This window comes from Protopterus annectens, chromosome 5.part0, assembly GCF_019279795.1.
Source record: "Protopterus annectens isolate FY-2018-M chromosome 5.part0, PAN1.0, whole genome shotgun sequence".
Taxonomy (NCBI): domain Eukaryota; kingdom Metazoa; phylum Chordata; order Ceratodontiformes; family Protopteridae; genus Protopterus; species Protopterus annectens.
Window position 1 is genome coordinate 1,771,187,407 of NC_056735.1, and position 21,404 is coordinate 1,771,208,810.

The window sequence follows — 21,404 nt, forward strand, 5'->3', positions numbered from 1 at the left end:
AGACAGGAAGTGTCACTGTTAGAAGAGTATAGAAGAGGGAACAGATCGACAAAAATACTCAGAAAGATATAAGTGATAAAAGCAATGCACAGTATCAGAACAGATCAGAATCTATTGTGCATTATCACAAATAATAAACTAAAAATCTCAGCACAGGAAGAAAAACTTACAAGATAAATATAAAGGAAGAGTACAAAATAAGCAATTTATTGATGACCCAAAAAGTTTTATAGAGAATTGGGGAAAAAGGGTAAAAGGAATTGAAACACTACCAAAAAAAGAAGAAATAGATATATTTTGGAGAAATATCTATGAAGATCCTGGGGAACATAACAAAGATGCTGAATGGATAGAAGAAATAAAAGAAAGAATAAGAAGTTCAAATGTACAGGATATGAAATGGGATGAAGTAACAGCCAGAGAGATTTAAACAATGTTAAGAAAAGCTCCTAATTGGAAAACCCCAGGCCCAGATGCAGTACCTAAGTTCTGGCTAAAAGTACTAACATCTTTATACAAAGATTTAGCCATGACTAAGAACTATTTATATGTGCACCCTGAACAAACACCAGCCTGGTTAACAACAGGAAAAACAATCTCCTACTTAAGCACAAACCTGTAAGCTATCACAGAAACTATAGACCAATAACTTGTCTTACAACAATGTATAAACTATACACTGGAAGTGATGCTGATAGTGTTTACACTCATTTAATAGAATTTTCAGTCATTGTAATAGAACAAAATGGTAATAGAAGAAGTCATATGGAAGAAAGACGCATTTGTTGTTAAATAAAGTCATAATGTAGAGCTGTAAAAAGAGAAGAATCAAAGTTTGGCATGGACTGACTACAAAAACGCATTTGAAAGTATCCCACATTCATGGATAAAGGAGTGCTTACAAATGTATAAGATACACCCATCACTGATCGACTACATTACAGTCATAAACAAAGCAAACTCAATAGTTGGATGAGCACATGAAACAAGACTACAGAAACAAAACCAGGACATCGACACTGCATTATTTATGTGTTTTTTTCTTGGACAATTGTCAGATGTCCTGGATAGAGGAATAGAGTATATCAAGACTGTTAAATACTGCTTCATAAAGAGGCCTCCACTTGAGGTTGGTAAATAGCTTATAAGATGGAATTAAAAAGGAAAAAATAAGGAATAGATACAGAGGCCATGGTTAATGGCTGTAATCCATCTCATTGGTATAACAAAGAATGCAAATAAATGTAAAAGAAGTAAAAGAAGTTCATTAAGAAAATAAGCAGGCAAACAAACATGTTCTTGCACAAGAAGCACAGAGCCATGGCCTCAAGCTCAATGCCAAAAAGTGCAGTGTCATCCCCTTCGTTAAAAACTCTGTACCCATGAACTACCCACATATGCAGCAATCTACTTAACACGGAATGTGTGATAAGAGACCTTGGGACCCAGGTGGACAGTAGTCTCTCCTTTGATAGTCACATCGCCACAGTAGTCAGGAAGTCCTTCTATGTGGCACACCTCATCATAGAAGGGTTCTCATCCAGGAAAAAAGAGGTCATTGTTCCCCTCTACTCAGCACTCATTAGACCCATTATAGAGTACAAAGTGCCTTTTGGAATATACCTCACAAGATATCTTTAGCAGCTGGACAGGCCATGGAAGTACCTCACAAAGAGGATTACTGGCCTCAAACAGATGCCCTACACTGACCATCTCAAAAAACTCCAGCTGTACTCTGTAGCATATTGCCTACTTTGAGGAGATCTCTGCCTAACATATAAATCTATGTTAAACCCAGAGCTGTTGGACACCTAAAGAAATCCCAATCCCTCTGAGCTGCACACTCTAGGGACCTAAACCTTGTCATCACAATAAACAGGACATGCTGGAGGGATAGATTCCTGTCCCAGAGACTTCCTATACTCTGGAACAAGCTACCCATCTATGTCAAACAATGTTCCTCATTAGCACTCTTCAAGAAAAATCTTGATGAGTGGATGGGAAATAGGAAATACACCCCAGGGATCACTTCTGTGGCTCTGCTTGACAGGGCACAGGAAATTAACTTTCCTGGGTGGTGTAAGCTAGAGAACCTTGTTGGCTAGGCTTACTTAGGCCCTTGGGCCGATAGCCTAGTACCTACCTATAAACCTATGAACCTATGATCCTAGGATGCACAAATATGGCTTCTGTTCAAGCTGCAGATATATTAATGATGAACCCTATGTCCAGACTGACTCTTACGGCAGGAACTTACAGTGTCCAGGGTGCTGTAATTGTAACACTAAAAATGTTGTCTATATTTCTACCTGCATTTCATGCCCTGCATTTTATATAGGCAAGACCACCAGGAAACTACATGACAGGATTATAGAACACAACAGGGATATTAGAAATGCAAAGTGTACCAGCGCCTTTTACACACACAGTTCAGAGTGCAGAAATTTCAAAAAAATTCTTATTTTTTGTTATTGATAGAGTTTTGGTCAATACAAGAGGGGGCAACATTGACCTTGATCTGCAGATCAAGGAAACTGAATGGAAATTAAGACTCAATGCCAGGGTGAAACCTGGAATTAATGAAAGTTTCCATCTTGAGTACCTTGAAAAAAACATGTTTAAATACAGGCACCTTCAAGCCTCAGTGAATGCTAGCAGTTCGAAAGAAAATTTTTTTTTAAATATTATTTGTAAACAATTTTTAACTCATATATATGGTTTTATTACTTAGTATTTTATTCTGTTATTGCAATAATTCTAATAACATGGATGTCATTCAAAAACTAGTATATTATTCATGAATGCATGATGTTACAGAAAATTATGTCAGTCTGTTCTTCCTATTAATGTGACTTGTGAATTTTTATTTGACTCTAATGATGCCTGGATTGTAAAAGGTGAAAGTGCCAAGTCTCTGATGAATTTATGGTATTAAAGTGACCGCTTCTTCTGCAAGAACACGTTGGTTTACTTGTTTATTTTTTACTGTATTTACCACACTGCTTCTGCATTTGTGGCACAGTCCATTTTCAAGTTCATTAAGAAGTAGGTAACACCACATATTAATCAGGCTATATACATGTATGAGGAATGAGAGAAATTATAAGCAGTTAATGCAGCATACATGAGAAAAAATGTAACTGCCTTAAAGATTAATAATGGCAAATTATTTTGTAAGCTACTGCTCAGAGAGAAGGAAACCAGCTGATAGATAAACCAAGGAAACCGCTGCATAGATGGTAACATATGCATGTTTTCCTTTTTCTTTCACACGTTTAAAGTTAAGAGTGAACATGGTAATCACCCAGGGCATTTAAGTCAAAAACACATGCACAAACAGTATCAGGTACATACTCACTTTACTTAACTCAAGAAAAGTTAAACTGCTCAAAACTTGTAAGGCTCCTGGAATCAATGAGGTGATAAATTGTGTCTTTATTTATTTATTTTTTATTTGTATTGTTGGTTTGTCTGTTTACTTATTTCTACACACTTTATTAATTGGGTGGTTGTACTGGTCCAGGAACTTTTCCAGCCATGACATATGCCATTAAGCAAACAGTTGTACAAATTATTGACATATTACAATACAAACCAAAATAATGACTACAGCGCAAAGCAGTCAATACAATTACTAAGTATAGCTCATTGAAAAATAGCTTCAACGAATGTGCATTCCAGTTTAAATACATTGGATACAATTATCGACAATTGCAATACAAAGTGAGATAAAGCAAGATAAGGACTGCAGTGCATCTGGTAAACATAGCAATTTAGATTGCTGAAAATTGCAATGCTATGAAAAAATAAAGGTCTATAAATTTGTATATTCCAATTTAAGTACATTGAGAAAGAGTTTGTTCTTATGCAATGGTTTATAACTAAGCAAAGGTAAGCTTTCAAAGTAAATCGATCAAATTGAAATGCAGATAGATATTTTGTATGGATCCAAGTAGTTTGAAAATATGCAAGAGATGTTAGAATGGCTATTTTTATTATGCCTTCTAAGATAAGTTTGCAGAGGAACATTGTATATACTTGTAGGATTATGGACAGTATTAGCATAGTCATGCCAATGAGAAGGAGTTAGGCCAGGTGCTGGAAAGGTGACATAATGAGATAGAATGAAGGATAGATGGTTGAGAAACTGAGTAGAGTAAAATGTAATTGTCGTATTTTAAAACTAACAGGGAAATAAATATGAATATAAACAAGCACTGCTGTCCCTTGTTTTTGAAGCATTTGTGCTTTTATTCTTTTTTTCATGTGTGAAAGAAGTTTTTTCTCCCTGAATGTCGAGTAAATTATAAAGGATCTACTCTTACTTGGGAGTGACTTCCAAGAGCTGGGCTAATCTTTAAAAGGCTTTTTTTACACAATGGTTTATTGAATGGTGGTATATAGTAATGGTGGTATTTCGGTATAGGACAACTAAAAACAGGTTTTCAACCCTGAAGTAAAATGCCTGTTGTTAATGATAACTAATAGAATCATGTAGCATCACTTACAATAGTGAGTGTGTTGTGAATTGCCACAGTATCTCAACTCCATTTATTACATTTCCACTGCATTTTTTCAGTTTGTATTTTACTTAGTCTAGGAGCCTTGGTCTTGTAGTAGCATTCACAATAGTGAAAGAACTGTGATTTGCTGCGGGATCTGATATATATATATATATATATATATATATATATATATATATATATATATATATATATATATATGGTGCTCAACAATTTGTTTATTAAAGGTTATTTATTTTTATTCATACTAATACTGTGGAAATTATTTTTTAACTGTTTGTTTGGTGCACGCATTTATCGTTCTCCTGCTAGCTATAACCCATGTCTATTATCAAAGAAAGGGTAAGAGGTTTTTTGTATGTATCAAAGAAGTTTACCAAATTAGATAAATAGTAGCTACCCTTCACAAAGCCAAACTGTTTGGAGTCAAGTCTAGTAGGATTCTTGATATGACAATTTTTGAGGTCAATTACAATAAGTCTTATGCCTTTGCAGATCAGGTTTGTAAGGCTGCCAGGTCTGCAATTACCCAGTTTGGTTGCAAGACCACTCTTATGGAGGGGCATCATCACTGCAGTGCACCACTCATCTAGGCCAGAACCGGTAGCTAAATTTAGGTTGAACAGTCTGAAGAGCAGATCTGCAAGGGCATGCTCAACACTAATAATTAAGCAACCACTTATATAATCAGATCCCACTGAGGAAGTATTTTTGGTCTTGGCTGACACTTTCAGAAGATGATCTTTAGAGATAATTAAGGGGAGTAAGGTGATTCAGATATTTCTGAGCTTTGAAAAGAAGTTGTGGGGGTAAAGCTGGCACTAAATTTGTTTGTAAGGATATTGGCAATGTCTTTTGAGCTAGAATAGGAGGCACCATTATGAATACATTTTGAGCAATGCAAGGTATTGTTATTTATTTTTCTAACACAGCTAAATAAGGATTTATAATTAGATTTGTCTTCTGATTTCAGACATGGGCTCCTTTAGTAAGTACAGTTTGTGTAAACTCAATCAGTTTGTTGTTTTTCCCAGTTTTTCCTGATTCAAAAGTGGTGGGACCCTGGATAATAATTATTTGAACATGAGGGTGAGAGGTTAAAGTCTTCCGCATGTATGGTTAGGAGGGGTGCAGACGAAAGGCCCATGCTTGACAAATACAATGGTATTCTTTGAAAATTATTTAGAATGTATAATGTAAAATTAAGACCGTGTGATACATGTAGTAACAGGTATTTATATGTGTGTGTGTGTGTGTGTGTGTGTGTGTGTGTGTGTGTGTGTGTGTGTGTGTGTGTGTGTGTGTGTGTGTGTGTGTGTGTGTTTATGCGTGTGTGTGAGTGTGATTGACAAGTTGTGCACTTGCTGTTTAATTGCTGGGACTTCAAATTTCATGATTGAGACATCTCTCTAAAATACTTTTGCAGGTTTTAGTGATTGCAAGGATTCAAACTTCTCAATGCATGCCTTAAAATAAAATAATTGTGGTCATAGAACCATATTAGAAGCAAATGAACATTTTCCAGCACCATTCTGCTTCTCACAGCAAATGTAGTAATTCTGCATTAATTTTGTTGATTAACCTGAAATTGTAACAATATTAATGACTGTTTTATTATGCTTTCTATAGCTGGCACTAAATTTGTTTGTAAGGATATTGGCAATGTCTTTTGAGCTAGAATAGGAGGCACCATTATGAATACATTTTGAGCAATGCAAGGTATTGTTATTTATTTTTCTAACACAGCTAAATAAGGATTTATAATTAGATTTGTCTTCTGATTTCAGACATGGGCTCCTTTAGTAAGTACAGTTTGTGTAAACTCAATCAGTTTGTTGTTTTTCCCAGTTTTTCCTGATTCAAAAGTGGTGGGACCCTGGATAATAATTATTTGAACATGAGGGTGAGAGGTTAAAGTCTTCCACATGTATGGTTAGGAGGGATGCAGACGAAAGGCCCATGCTTGACAAATACAATGGTATTCTTTGAAAATTATTTAGAATGTATAATGTAAAATTAAGACCGTGTGATACATGTAGTAACAGGTATTTATATGTGTGTGTGTGAGTGTGTGTGTGTGTGTGTGTGTGTGTGTGTGTGTGTGTGTGTGTGTGTGTGTGTGTGTATGCATGTGTGTGAGTGTGATTGACAAGTTGTGCACTTGCTGTTTAATTGCTGGGACTTCAAATTTCATGATTGAGACATCTCTCTAAAATACTTTTGCAGGTTTTAGTGATTGCAAGGATTCAAACTTCTCAATGCATGCCTTAAAATAAAATAATTGTGGTCATAGAACCATATTATGAACATTTTCCAGCACCATTCTGCTTCTCACAGCAAATGTAGTAATTCTGCATTAATTTTGTTGATTAACCTGAAATTGTAACAATATTAATGACTGTTTTATTATGCTTTCTATAGTAAAGGGACATAAAGTGTTGTATCCTAATTCTGATTTATTTAAAGATATTTTTACACCATAAAGAAACAGCTAATGAAGAACATGAGAATGCATGCAATATACTGAACTAAAGTTTTAAAACTAAATGAGGTCTTGGTTCTGTAACTGATGTCAAGTATTAAGGACCACATTTTCCCTTTAATTTGTATTATTTTTAATCCACCTCCAAGCTGAACCTTGAAAAAGGAATTTTGTGAAAATGTGGATGTCTGTGCATAGTTACTGGATTACACAAGGCAGTGACATTTTTTTAAAATAAACTCTGCTAAACAGTATTTTCATTCAGTTGAAATAACCATCATATACCTGCCAGGAATATACCACACACACACACACACACACACACACACACACACACACACACACACACACACACACACACACACACACACACACACGCGCACACACGCACACACACACAAACAAATTCAGAAGGATGGCTACGCACTATCTACATGGGCAAATGAAGGTGAAATATACATGCGTATAATATTTAATTGAAGTACATGGAATCATAGTTAAAGACATTGCTGTTAAGCGTTGCTTACTGCTTTTCAAAGTCTAGCAATGCATTAAGCATTTATATGTATATTTGTGTGTGTGTATTTATAGATAACAATAGATATAGATACAGCTATAGATAGATATATAGAGAGATAGATAGATAAAGATACATTTTAATTCTGTATTAGCTATTGTGCAGGTAAGAAAACAAACAGAATAATATGAAGTTAATTATTTGTTTTGCTGTTTTCAGATGGAACGCCCAAAATCGAAACTCCCTTTAGTGAAAAGGTAGTAAACCCTGGAGAACAGGTTTCCTTGATGTGTATTGTAAAAGGGACCCCACTGCCAACTGTAACTTGGACCCTTGATGAGGATACAATCACCAAAGACAGCAGTCACCACTTCAGCCAGATAATTACATCCCAGGGTAATGTGATCAGCTACTTGAATATCTCCAATGCTCAGGTCCAGGATGGTGGAGTCTACCGCTGTGCTGCAAACAACTCTGCAGGAGTCGTCACATACCAGGCTCGAATAAACGTAAGAGGTGCTTGTCAGATCAGCTCTTCCAAGAAACAGTAACTTGCATTACCATTCTGCTGCAAATCATCAAAGGCCATATGCATGCTTTTAGTATGAGTTGTAGTGCCAATGTTTAGATAAATACCAGTTATGTGTGATCCTGTTTTGAAAGGAAATGTACATTTTCTTCAGTCTACCTTTTAATTGTAGTAGTATAGATATGAAAACCTTCTAATTATCTCAGCAATTTTTATAATTATGTTCAATGATTATTGGTTTTATAGGTGCTGCTCAAATGTAAATATGAAATATAAAAGGCTGACCAAAAGAAAACTACTTGAGTTGCTGAAGACAATTCTGTTACTGAACATGAATAGGTAGAGGCTTTAGTAAAACAGCAAGGAATAATGTTGATGGACAGTTCTACTCACACAGGCGTTGGTATGGAGATAGCCAAGACATTCTGATGTCTATAGAGAAAACAATATTAGCTAAACTTTGCTAAAGCTCTCATTTCATATTACAGTCAGTGTTTTTATTATACTAACTTACTTTTAATTTCTCTATCAAGTAGGTAACATTTCTCTAAATATGAAGTCATTGTCATCTAAGTTGTATCTACTCTTAACCAATATTTTCACATGACTTATAATTTTGTATAATTATTTGAACTTCGATATTTTGTTTAAAATTATGTCTAATTTGGCATAATTATTAAAATTGTAGATGTTTTTATATTATTTTTGAAGATTGTGAAATTATTTTCTTAAATTGTTTTTGTAATACTTTCAAGCTTTTCTCAGCTGAAAACAGGCAGCTACCCTGTCAGACTTCCCCTTTAATCACGTCAGTAAATAAAGAAAGGAAGGAAGACAGAAAAAGAATGACCTTCATATGACTTCAACACTCACTAGCAGGTGCAGCTGTGTCACATTATCAGACACTGCATACCAAATTTCAGGGGCTGTAGAAATAAATTAAAATATGAGGATGATATGATTGGTTACTGGAGACCAAAATGAAGGATAAGAATTGTCCAGTTTTCCCTTCCCTTTTCTAAAATCTTCCCTAATTTCACAAGTGTTGCTTAACGCCACCATTACATACTTTCCTGCCATATCCCTAACCACATCTTTTACCTGTTTTACCCCTTTGAAAACTAGGCCTGTGCTCAAATTTTTTTCTGCACCCACTCACTCATCCCCTGTATTGATAAGCACTCTAAAGGAAGCTCCAGCACACGTATTCCGTCTACCCTCCTTCCTACATAACTCTCTTCACGTGTATATTTATATATCTCTCTTTTTCTAAAAATTCTGCCGTACTCAGAGTCCCCTAAATCCCATCTTACCAACCTCAAACTCTCATTCTCCATCCCCAGTCTTTGAGAAATATTTATTGCTGTCAAATAATTAAACATATTTAACAGCCCCCATCCTCCGTCTTCTTTTGCCGCCTCATCCTTTCCCTTGATATTTGATTTTTATTACCCCTCCATACAGGCATTTAACACAGCCTTTGCACTTCCTGAGTCACTTTTACCATTAGACAAATCCCTGTATGCCTCCCTAATATGTCACATGTGGATGCCTCGAAGTCTTAATTACTTCAGTTCTCCCTGTCATTGTAAACACCCCCCAACAACCAATCTACCAATTGTCTAATCTTCTCTACTAACTCATCCCAGTTCTTCCTTTTTGTTTCTTACACTATTCCATGTACCCTGGAATCTAGACATTTATCTCTCCCCCAGACAATGTTAAACCTATCCCTGCTCTATCATCTCCTTCAGTTCTAACCAACAAAGATTTTTAAGTTGGAATTTAAGCACTGAGTTCAAAAACAATTTACTAAAGGTATCCTGGATTAGAAATATCTACATTCTGTAGGAAAATAATACAGTAATCAGCAAAAAAATGTGAAATACCTATCCACTCAAATTCTGCCCTTTTACTCATCATAGTCCTTGTCCTACATATAAGATTCTCTACTTCTATCAAAAGTAAACTCTGTGAGATACCCCTACCTTGTCATGCTCCCATTAGAAACCCTCTCTGACCACCCTTTATTTATAAAACACCCTAATTCAGGTCTTCCTGTATAAAGCATGTGCCCCTCCGCCAGCCACCTCACTTTTCCTACCATCTACTTGAAAAAATGAAAACAGTTCCCATCCCTTAATACCAAATGTTTTTCGTATAGCCATCGGAACTACACCCTGACACCTTCTCCTCTCAATTTTGCCCATGTACAAAATTCAGTAATACTCTACAATGACCTCAAGACAACCACCAATTTACAGTACTGATCTGTTCATACCCGTCACCCCTAACAATCATTTCTCTATCATTTTCACTAATTTTATAGCAAGTATTTTGGAGCATACATTCCATAATGAAGTTGGCATATAATTTCTCAAACTACTCATCACTCCCTTCCCTTTACATAAAGTCAAAACCTTTGAGTCATACATCAACACAACATTCAACATCTCTTGTCCATCACTTCTTGATCTGGAGGCACACTATTTTGAAAAACTCATTTAAGTCTCCATTTGGCCTTCTAGTCTTCCCATTCTTTATATACTTAGCAGTCTCCTTTACCTTCCCCACCTCTATTGCTCTGTTTAACTCCTCCATCTTCTCTTCTTCCAGTACCCACCTCCCAAACAACTTCTTCATCTTGCTGCTCTTGATATAGTCACTCACAGAAACTCCTGAATTAGTCTCTATTTTTCCCAGTTTTAAGCACCTTTTCCCCTTCTACCTTGTTAACCTCTGTTAACCAGGCCTTCTACCTGTGATCCTTTGTCTTCAAACATTACAACTTTGTGAAACCTCTCCTTGCCCCAAATGCCTTGCTTCCTTTCTCAGCAGCTCCAACCACATCTTCAAATCCTTCCATTTCTTTAAATGAATCTTCAGCTGCTCCATACCCACCACTAACACCTTTTCCTTTAGCTGTACCCTGTTTTTGGAACAATCTTTCTTCAAGTCCCATAACTTTCTCATCTTCCTCACTTCTCATTTTTCCTCTTTGTCCCATTGTTCTTCCTCTTCTCACTGCTGTCATTCCATTACATCCTCAATATCCTCATCCTTTTCTTCTTTATTTACATTCTGTTTGTTTACCTGCTTCACCATCTCCTTCAACCATCTTGCCTGCATAACATCTGGCCAGCACTGCTCTTCAGATCTAGTAATACCATACTATGGTCCAACAGCTTAGTCTTCATTATTATCATATTCTCTCACGCCCAAGCTATCTCTTTTCCAGCAGGAACCTGTTCATCTTACTCCCCGGTTTCCCCCTCCTTCCTTGAAAAAGTAAATTCTTCTTCATTCTGAGTATTTTTCACACATCCGCTGAATCATACCTATGCATTAGTATCTGCATAGCCTTCTAATATACTTGAATTTTTTTTCCAAATAGCATATATTTGACCAGTTCTATCATCCCATTAAAGCTCTCCAGCACAATTCTTTTACCCCTGATAATCTCTCCTATACAGCCTAAACACTCCTGAATTATCTCTTTTCTGCCTTCATTTCATTCATAAAGTTCCGCTATTACTATCCCCTTTCTCTTCCACATACACATCATTCCAAGGCATGTGCTATCAGGGCTTTCTACTTACCTGATGGCATATGGTTTACTAATGTCCTGATTTACAAAATAGAAACTGAGTTCTTTAGAGAAGCTTATCATTGGGTGTCAACAGTGTAAGATGGCTTGCCTTGGGCACATTTCTGTGTGAGAGAGATCATCTGAAGTGCCTGGAGTGAATTAATGGTGGGTAGTTTGACACCAGGCCAATTATTTAGACAAACTAAAGATGTGGTGATGGGGGCAGCTTGTGCCCCAGCTTTGCCAATCTAGTAATGGCCTATTAGGGGACACATTTCATCTTAAATTATAATTATCAACAGTCTTGTGCATTTTACTCCCACTATTTGGACGACATTTTTATTTTATGGGTAGATTTTTTGAGTAGGTTGGAAGAATTTATTGTATATTTAAACAATACCACCGAGTTTTTAAAATTTTCCTACAAATATAGTCATGACAAGAAATCCTTTTGGATATTGAGCTTAGGAAGGATATCAATAAGAGCTGTTATGTGTCATCCATTTATAGGAAACTGAGCTTCTATAACTCATACCTTCATTATGCAAGTTGGCACCTGAGGTTTCAGAAAAATGCCATTGTTAAAGGCCAACTGGTGCAGGCAGCCCACATGGTAACATGATTTGAAATGTTTTCAAATGAATGTGATAAGATTTATGAAAAGAAGTTACCCTTTGGAATTTTTTGATGGGTATTAGTAAAGAAGTAGTTGATAAGAGAAGGAAAGGTGTTTTTGCACCATTATTATATCTAGTCAGTGATGATATTAGTCATCTAGTTATGAGTCAAGAGGATGTTCCCCTAAATAGTTGTCCAAGAACTAATAAAGATGTTTATTTGTCCCTACCTTTACATTGGATAGTTTCTCCATTTTGGAGATTGTTAGGAGAAATTGGACCCTGTTTTCAACAGATAAGGACATCTTAAAAAAAGTTGACAATGTTCCACATATTGTTTATAAAACAGATAGGTCTTTTAAGGAAATGTTGGAACATGTGAAAGGGTTCAGGTATTTAAATATGGGGATGTTTAAGTGTGGTAGATGTTAGTAATGTCCATTTATTATGGTCACAGACAAAATTGAAGTTGCAGGAATTAAGATTAGTATAAAGGGGCATTTTACATGTTAATCTCAGAATATAGTTTATATTGCGTGCTGCCAAGATTGTCCGGCCTACTATGTGGGAAAAACTACTAGGAAACTAAAGGATATAATGTATGAGAATTTTATGGATATTAAGAAAAATAAAAATACTAATGCATTATAGAGGCATAAGTTAGTTATCCATTACACTTTTTTCAGATGTTCAGTAATTGAGCAAATAAAAATAGATGTAAGGGGTTTTATATTGGATGAGCACTTAGACAGGTGTGAACTAAAGTGGCATCTGGCATTGAATGGCATGAATTGGCTGTGTTTAAATGATGCTTGTTCAATTAGTTGTTTTTGAAATTGAAGCATTTGGAAGTATAGATTTTTAACATTTTTATATCTTATTGTATCATATTACATTGTAAAACAGTTTGTTACACAAGTTTGTTAAATTGTTGAAATGTATATATGTAGTAAGGGATTCTTTTGTTACTTTAAAAAAGTCATACATAGTTAATTAGTTATTAATCAGGTGTGTTTTAAATAATCAGGATGCAGGCATAGATTCAGTTCTGAAGAAGTTTCTTATTACAGGAAATAAAAGTGCTTAACTCTGATTTATGGCTTTGTGATATTGTACTTTTATTTATTTTTTTTTATTAAAGTTCTGAAGTGGAATTTTCATCTGGTGGATTGTTGCTTGGGTCTGTTTTCACACACAAAATTGGTTCTCAGTTCCTGAAGAGAATTTGTTATGCCTGCTCTTCTGCAAGATGATTAAGCTGTTGTAGGACTATAAAGATAGAATGTCTGATCATGATTGTCTTTGCTTCAGTCTGAAAGCTAAAAGCTTCAAGGCCTATGGTATAATGCCCAAGACAAGAATGAGGTGCTCCTAAGATGAAGTTCTTGGAGTTTCTTGGAGTTTTGGAGCTGTTGTCTATTTAAAATGTTGATAAGCTTCCAACTGTGCTTTGCTGCAAGAAACAGTTCTTACAGGACTTCTTTAAGTACTCATCTACTAGCTTTCTGTTTGATGTGGGTGTCTGATCTAGAAAGGTAGCATGCTTTTGCAGCTCGACATATTGATTGTAATTCTAATTGTCATGTCTCCTGCCATGCATAAGGTGGCGTGCTATGCAGTAGACTCAGTTGAATGCACCTTTTTTGCTTAACAGTGAGTATAACCCTCACTGCCTGAGCCGTTTCAGGGAGAGGCTGTCTGAAGAAAACTGTGTGCTGACCGAGTTGAGATCTGTTTAGGCACATGGATTAACTGCTCTTCTACACTGGCATGATAGGATTAGATATTAAGAAGCAATCTATTTGACTGAGTGAGTCACTGCTGCATGTGATGAAAGTGTACACTTTATACCAAAGTGGTATGGTCACCAAAAATTACATAGCCCTAAATTTTGCAATACCTGCTTTAGGGAATGCCAAGCTGTTATATTCCACTCTGTTTTGAGGTTAAATAAGTACAGCAGTGAGACAAGAGCAACACTGAAATGTCCACCTATTAAATGGAATGTCGCCATGGCAAAATAGCCTTCATTATTTTCTAATAGGTCAGCAAAGAACTTAGGTGAGTCTGAATTAAGGCCAGATGCATTACAAAAGATAAAGGGAATCCAAGCTGTTTTAACCCATACCATTTCTCACTTGCCTTCACCATAATCTCATGTTGCTAAAATTTCCATGTTGATTTATTTTGAGTAAAGATTGTTATCAAATTCCATGTGCTGAAGTTTTCCACTAAGTGGCCATTACATGGAATTTTGACAGAATAGTACACATTACTGTCTATAATTCTAAAATGAACAGCATTTTATGAAGGCAAGACCAAGAGAAATTACATGGGAGGTTATACAAATCTGTGCATTCAATGAAATCCATTGCACTGTTTAAGCACTCTGTGGAATGTAATTCTTAATTTTTGGATAAATTGTTTAAAAGGGATGAAAGATAGAGAGAAATGGGTGACCGATTGGTGGACGAATATTGAATATTTATTTTTCAGTTGCCTGAGGTTCAGCTTGCTGACAATTAGAGTTCCTCCATATGAAATCACTGTCTGCAAGTTGTACTGAAAGTGATGCCCCTTTGAGTTGGTACAACTGTAAAGTTTGTAATATAAATTTGGGGTGAGTTGGGGTTCTCCACATCAGGGAATGCAGTGAGGCTTGCTCTGCTGCAAAAAAATACTTAAAAAAGTATTTTTTGCAGGATATTTTGGTGAATGCAGTTTGGGGATTCCGTTCCACAATGCATTCACTTTCATCCACTCATAGTGAAACTGGTTGATACTTATTCTTTGATAAGAATTAAAAATATTGTTTGCAAATTAGACTGAATATAATTTAAGACCAGGAATAAATTTACTTTAGTCTAAAAAGCATAGAAAAATTGAAAATAGGGTGACAAACAAGTTAAGTATTCATTGTTGAATGGAAATTATAAATTTTGCTTTACTTAATGATTACAAAGATTTCCTTTGGGTCATTTAGATATCATATGACTTGGGTTTTGTATTTAAACAATATATATATATATATATATATATATATATATATATATATATATATATATATTTAGTAATTAATTTCTGATGAAGTCTATATTAAAACTACCTAAATGTGCTAAAAATTCAGTGTATGACAGTTGCTTATTAAATATAAAAATGATCACAAAATTATATTTTTGAATACGATGAGAGGGATTTTGTCACCTCTAACTGCCTACAACAACTCCAAAAAGTAACCTATCTTCAATTTAGCTAGACAAAAATTAAAGATCTCTACTTATGGAGTAAGGTTGTATGTCTTTAAACAATCACACTGTTATCATATTGGACAAAATTGATTATTTGGCTGCAGTTTATCATTCCAGATTTGCAAATTTTGGATTTATTCTTCTGAATATATTAACTAATTACACATCACAGACACCATGGACAGCACTGTGTTTGCATAATTTCAATAAAAGGAATGATGGGTGTTTAAAAGCTATGATACTGCTGAAACCAGTGACTTGCCTACCCTTTTTCTGAGTAAATATATGGGAGGATTAGATATATCTAATGGCCACCACTCACCCATATACCATGAATTACCTGGGGTCATTTTAATAAATTGCTCTGTTAATGCAAAAAGATATTCAGTGACAGTATCCTGTAAACAGCAATGTGTTTCACAAACAAAACAGAATGTCTGCCCTTTTTTAATACTCCAAAACAAAATAAAACTTTATTGTAGAAAAGCACATAGTCTTCCTGACTGTAAGCACTTCATCAGACTGATATTAAACTGGAACCAAATATATATATATATATATATATATATATATATATATATATATATATATATATATATATATATATATACTGAAACTGGCACTAGATAACACACACATTTTGTTTTGATTGTGGTATACATAGTTTTATCAGACACAGTGTTCCATAGCAAGCATTTGATAATCCATTTTGTTCTATTTGTGACACACAATTATTTCAGATACAGTTTGCCACTGATAGGCATTTCACAGTCTAGTCCATTTTGTTTTATTTTTAATAGATGTATTTTTTCCAGCACAGTGTGCTAACGAGTGACATTATTTTTGATATACTTATCCTTTTATCAGTTATCCAGTAGCACAGAACCCAAAATAAAGATAAGTTATTTCAGGTGGAGTGCTGGTGATGATATTGTGTAATGTCTTATGCATGTATATGTACAGTTCTCAAAATCACAATTATATAGACAGAGGTAATCTGATAAAAATACAATGTTGTGAATGCAGGCTGTCAAATATATGGCACAAGGAACTTCCAGCATTTTATGCATATATTAATTTCTCAATATAGTGCAATATAACCCTTAATTATACCATATCAGTTTGTTGAAATACTGTGACATGTTCCACTGAATAGTATAGTCCTTCTCATACAATCAGTCATGCAGGAAACATGCAATGTATACCTGCGTACATCTATCCACCTTCTCAATATCTTGAAACCATGCCTTTTACCAAAAGTATTTAAATATAATCCCATAGACTTTAACTGTTATGAGTTAGCCTCTTGCCTTTTCTGCAAGGTCTCACTTCTTGTTTCCTTTATTCTATGTCATTTCCTAGCATGCTGCTTGCTACCTATTAATGGACTACTTGTAATTTGTGTCTCACTGGGTAATTCCTTGTCTGGAGTATTTAAATTAAATTGCAATTCAGGCATACATAATAATGGTTCTGAATCAGTGCCAAAGCTTGCAAGCTGATGACAGCAGACCTTACTACATTAAGCTTTCACTGAGAAGAATAACAGATGTAACTTTTCTATGTTTTTTTTTTCTTTTAGGAGTTTGGCCATTTATTATCAATATTAGATAATTTATTTTATAATGATATCATACTACCTTAGATATTTTATTTTCCACTATATATTTAGTCTGGCCAATATTTCTTTGATTGTCATAGTTATTTACAACTGCAGTAAATACACACATACATACATAAACACCCACACACACTCACACACACACACACACACACACACACACACACACACACACACACACACACACACTCATAAAACACCACAAAGTCCATAAAAACAACAGAAACAATTACATGTTAACTACAGTTTACTAATCCAAAAATATTGATGTTCATGTGACACTATTAACTGACAATATGAATTCAGCAACTTTTTAATGAACGTGAATATGGAACAAAGATAAAGCAAATACTAAACAATGAATGATCATGAATAAGCCTCTTTAATAATCCACAAAACAGGTCTTTCAGTATGTGCTTTCATCTAATGCTAGGTTTCTTCAGACTGAATGAAAAACAGATAAAAGACACCTTACATACATACACCTAAATTAAATAATTAAACAATTGACATCATTTAGACCTTTATTAAAAGTATATACACCAAACAAGGATCAGTACTATTCCCCGAAGGAAATTTTCACCAAAGCACAAACAGCCGGGCATACTTCCACGAAAGTGCTTTTTACCAAAAAAACTTTTGCAGAAATATGCCGGCAGCTAGAGAGGGTCGCGGGGGAATGACTGTTGCGGAGACCGTACTCCAGTGCAGATAATGGAATATTCCCTTTTCCTCACTGTAGTGTGATCTTGGAGTGAGAATATTAAAGTAGGGGGATGTGGGGGACAAAGTCCCCCACATGGGGGGTGCAAGGGGGCTTGCCCCTGCATAAAAGTAGATTTTTTTTTAACGCACTTTAACAAAAGCACTTTTTCGGTGAAAGCGCTTTCATTAAAGTGTGTTCGGTGATTGTGGATTCGGACTATTGAACTTTCGTTCAATACTCCTAGATCCACAAATACTGCTAAAAAAGTCAATACTAATTAAAACATAATAATGCCTGTATTTAATGCTTAAGTCTTTTCCTTTTCAAATAAAGTTAAACATTTTCTTCATCATTATCAATATTATAAACTTTTTAATGAACCATACAAAGATCATCCAGCAATGATATGTAAATGCAAGCGTTAATTAAATGTGAAAACAAAATCTTTCAGAGATACAAAATACAGCCTTTAGCCAGATGGTAGTTTACTAACTGCAGGAGATTTAAATTATTTGATCAAAGAAATAGATGATGAAATTGAAAAGTTTCAAGAAGTATCACTGCTGAAATTTAATAGCAATAAAACTGAAACTTAAGTGTTAAATAAATTACTAGCTAGTAAGTTTATGGCTAAATATTGTATAAATATAATTGGGAAGGAAAGCAATTAAAATATTTAGGCATAAAAATCTATCCTGATATGAGTAAGACTATCAATAATAATTTTGAAAAAGTAATTGAAGAAGTGTTACTTCATAAAAATAGAATTAATGTTTTTTTCTTTACCTTGAGGATAGGTAGTGCTTTTTAACATGATTATATTACATTCAGTGGATTTAATACCCAACAAAAAACTTTTAAAGAAAATGGAAAAAAAAACATTTACTTCATTCTTATGGTATCCTAAAAAGCTGAGAATTACTTATAGAAATCATACAAGATTATGGGAGTATGGTGGTATTAGCTTCCCAGATATATAATTGTATTATGTTGCTGCAAGTTTTAATTCTATTATACTCTGAATAGACTCAACCTACACTAGTCAATGGAAAACCATCCAGGAGCAGATTATACTAAATTCTTCTAAGCTTATTAAAGATGATAAATTAGAAGTATGTAATAATCCTTTCATCTGGTTAACAAATTTACATTAGAAGGAAAGTCATTTCAATCTTTAGACTCTGCATATATGAAATCAATTTTTAAAACAGCTAAGAAATATGTTTTAAAATTCCATTAATATCACAATGGAAATTGTGTGTCTTCCTATTGCATACACCTCTAGATTTAAGGAAACTCAGAACATTGCTAAAATGAATTTACTAAAAAGGAAGGTATTAGTATTATAGTCTGGTTGATTTGAAAAAAGGAAAAGGTAAGTGCCCACAATATTTAAGACTATAAGCTGGATGAATCTGCTAACCAGTTAATACTATCCATCAGTAAGAAGTTAAATAACTTTGTGGATAACCTGAGTGAAGAGAAACAGAACATTATTCCCCATTATATGACTATATGAATGTTGTTATTGAAGGTCCATTGACATACAAAGGAAGCTTGTCCAAGCTATGTAAGTTAATTATGTATAATAATAATAATAATAATAATAATAATAATAATAATAATAATGTTGATGCTGGAACTTTTTAGATTATGGTGGATTGATTGACTTAATAGATGGTAAGAATAAAGTTTAGATACTTAAATCAGTTAGCCAAACTTCTTGTTTATACTGGAAAGTTTTTGATGTGGAAATATATACATACAATGTTTGTTACTCCATATAAAATCTCTGCGTATTATGAAATGACTTCTTCAATTTCCTGGAGATGTAATAAAAATGTAAAAGCTGATTGGGCAGACATGTTTATGAATTGTGAAAAATTACATGTATATTGGAAAGAAATAAGTACATTTTAAGAGGTAATGGTCTGATAATTGTTCTTTAACTAGATCGGCAATACTAATGAATGTTCCACTTTCTGTATTTGTAACATCCAAAGAACAAAAACTCTTTTGGGCTCTCTTGGCAGTTGCCAGAAAAGTTATTACAAAAAAATTGGAAATCGAACTTAGTTCCTACATTCAAATATTTTTTAATTTAACAAAAATACTGTGTAAAACTGAAAAAGAAGCAATCAGATTAAGATCTATAAATCATAGTAAGACCTTTAGATGTTGAGATAACCTTGAGATGTTGCTATTAAAATAGAGGTTGGTGATTAGCAACAGCTCTGCAGTGTATCCAAACTAAATCCAAAACATCCAGTGATATCTGCTAAGAAATAAGTATCTGTTTATCCTGCATTGCACTTTAAATCTGTTATTTACTGCTTTTTGCTGTGCTGCTGCTTAATACTTAACTGTTTTTGCTGCATTTTCTATTTTAGCATAGGCTAGAGTCAGACTTGCTGAATCTGGTCTGTTTGGCATTATCTGAGCACTAAATCCAGCTATCCTTCATAAAAGATGTCCCCTGCACCCTTGTGGCAGAAGAGTGTAGCCAAAGACCCACCAGAGTGGAGATTTTTGGAGTAAGGCTCAGTGTTGAGCATTACTATTGGTTAGCATGTTTAAAAATGGCTTAACTTTACTTCTATTTAACCCTACATTTGCGCAGGTTTGCTCTCAGTTTACTGGAGCTACTCCGAGGTTGGTGACTAGCCACAGATCTGCAGTGTATCCAAACTAAATCCAAAGCATCTATTGATATCTGCTAAGAAATAAGTATATGGTTATCCTGCATTGCACTTTAAATATGTTATTTACTGTTTTTTACTGTGTTGCTCCTAATTTTTAACTGTTTTTGCTGCACTTTTTATTTTGGCATAAGCTAGGTTCAGACTTGCTGAATCTATTCCATTTGGCATTATCTGAGCAATAAATCCAGCTATCCTTCATGAAACAAGCCCCCCCCCATTTGAGCTCTTGTGCGAGAGTGTAGCCAGTGACCCATCTGAGTTGAGAATGTTGGAGTAAGGCTCAGTATTGAGCATTACTATAGGTTAGCTTGTTTAAAAAGTGCTTAACTTTGCTTCTATTTAAGCCCCATGTTTGAGAGCTGCTGTGCACCATGCAGCTCGGGTTAGTACCAATGGCTATAGATGGAAAGGCTTTGAAAGACAAATTTTCCCCTAATTAACTGCTTATGAACCTTCCGAGTCTTCTCTTCTTCTCTGTGCACAACTGAGTTGCACACTGCTGCCTGGAGAGCAACTCAGCTGCACATTTTGTGGCACTGCTGCAGGCCTCCACCTGTAAATTGGTCATAGTATATCTCATTAGTCCTACATCTGAACCTGATCCATCTAGCTCCTTCCTCACTACTTGTCTTAGAATACTCCTAAGATAATGCATGGACAGTTTCCCACTGTTTCTCCAGCCAGCCTGATTGGCATGGACATCCTGAGGCAATGTAGAAAATGCCTCATGTAGACTGGTCACCTATTACTCCTAAAATATTCAAATTCAGCATGTGAGAGATGTATCTATACTTTGAATATAGACTCTGTTCTGCCTCACTCACAATACGTTAAACCAGACACTGAACAGGTTGTCAGTACATGTACTTC

General features: G+C 34.8%; 1 protein-coding gene across 2 annotated transcripts in view; it reads left to right on the forward strand.

Annotated features, from left to right (window-relative positions):
- DSCAM (DS cell adhesion molecule) overlaps positions 1-21,404 on the forward strand; it is a 3,720,739-nt gene that overhangs the window by 1,967,769 nt on the left and 1,731,566 nt on the right. The window contains exon 7 of one of the 2 annotated variants that reach the window (XM_044071570.1): positions 7,742-8,038. In XM_044071570.1, coding sequence (XP_043927505.1) covers positions 7,742-8,038 — 297 coding nt within the window. Of the gene's footprint in view, positions 1-7,741; positions 8,039-21,404 lie in introns of those variants that run through there. The other variant, XM_044071571.1, reaches the window with a different exon arrangement.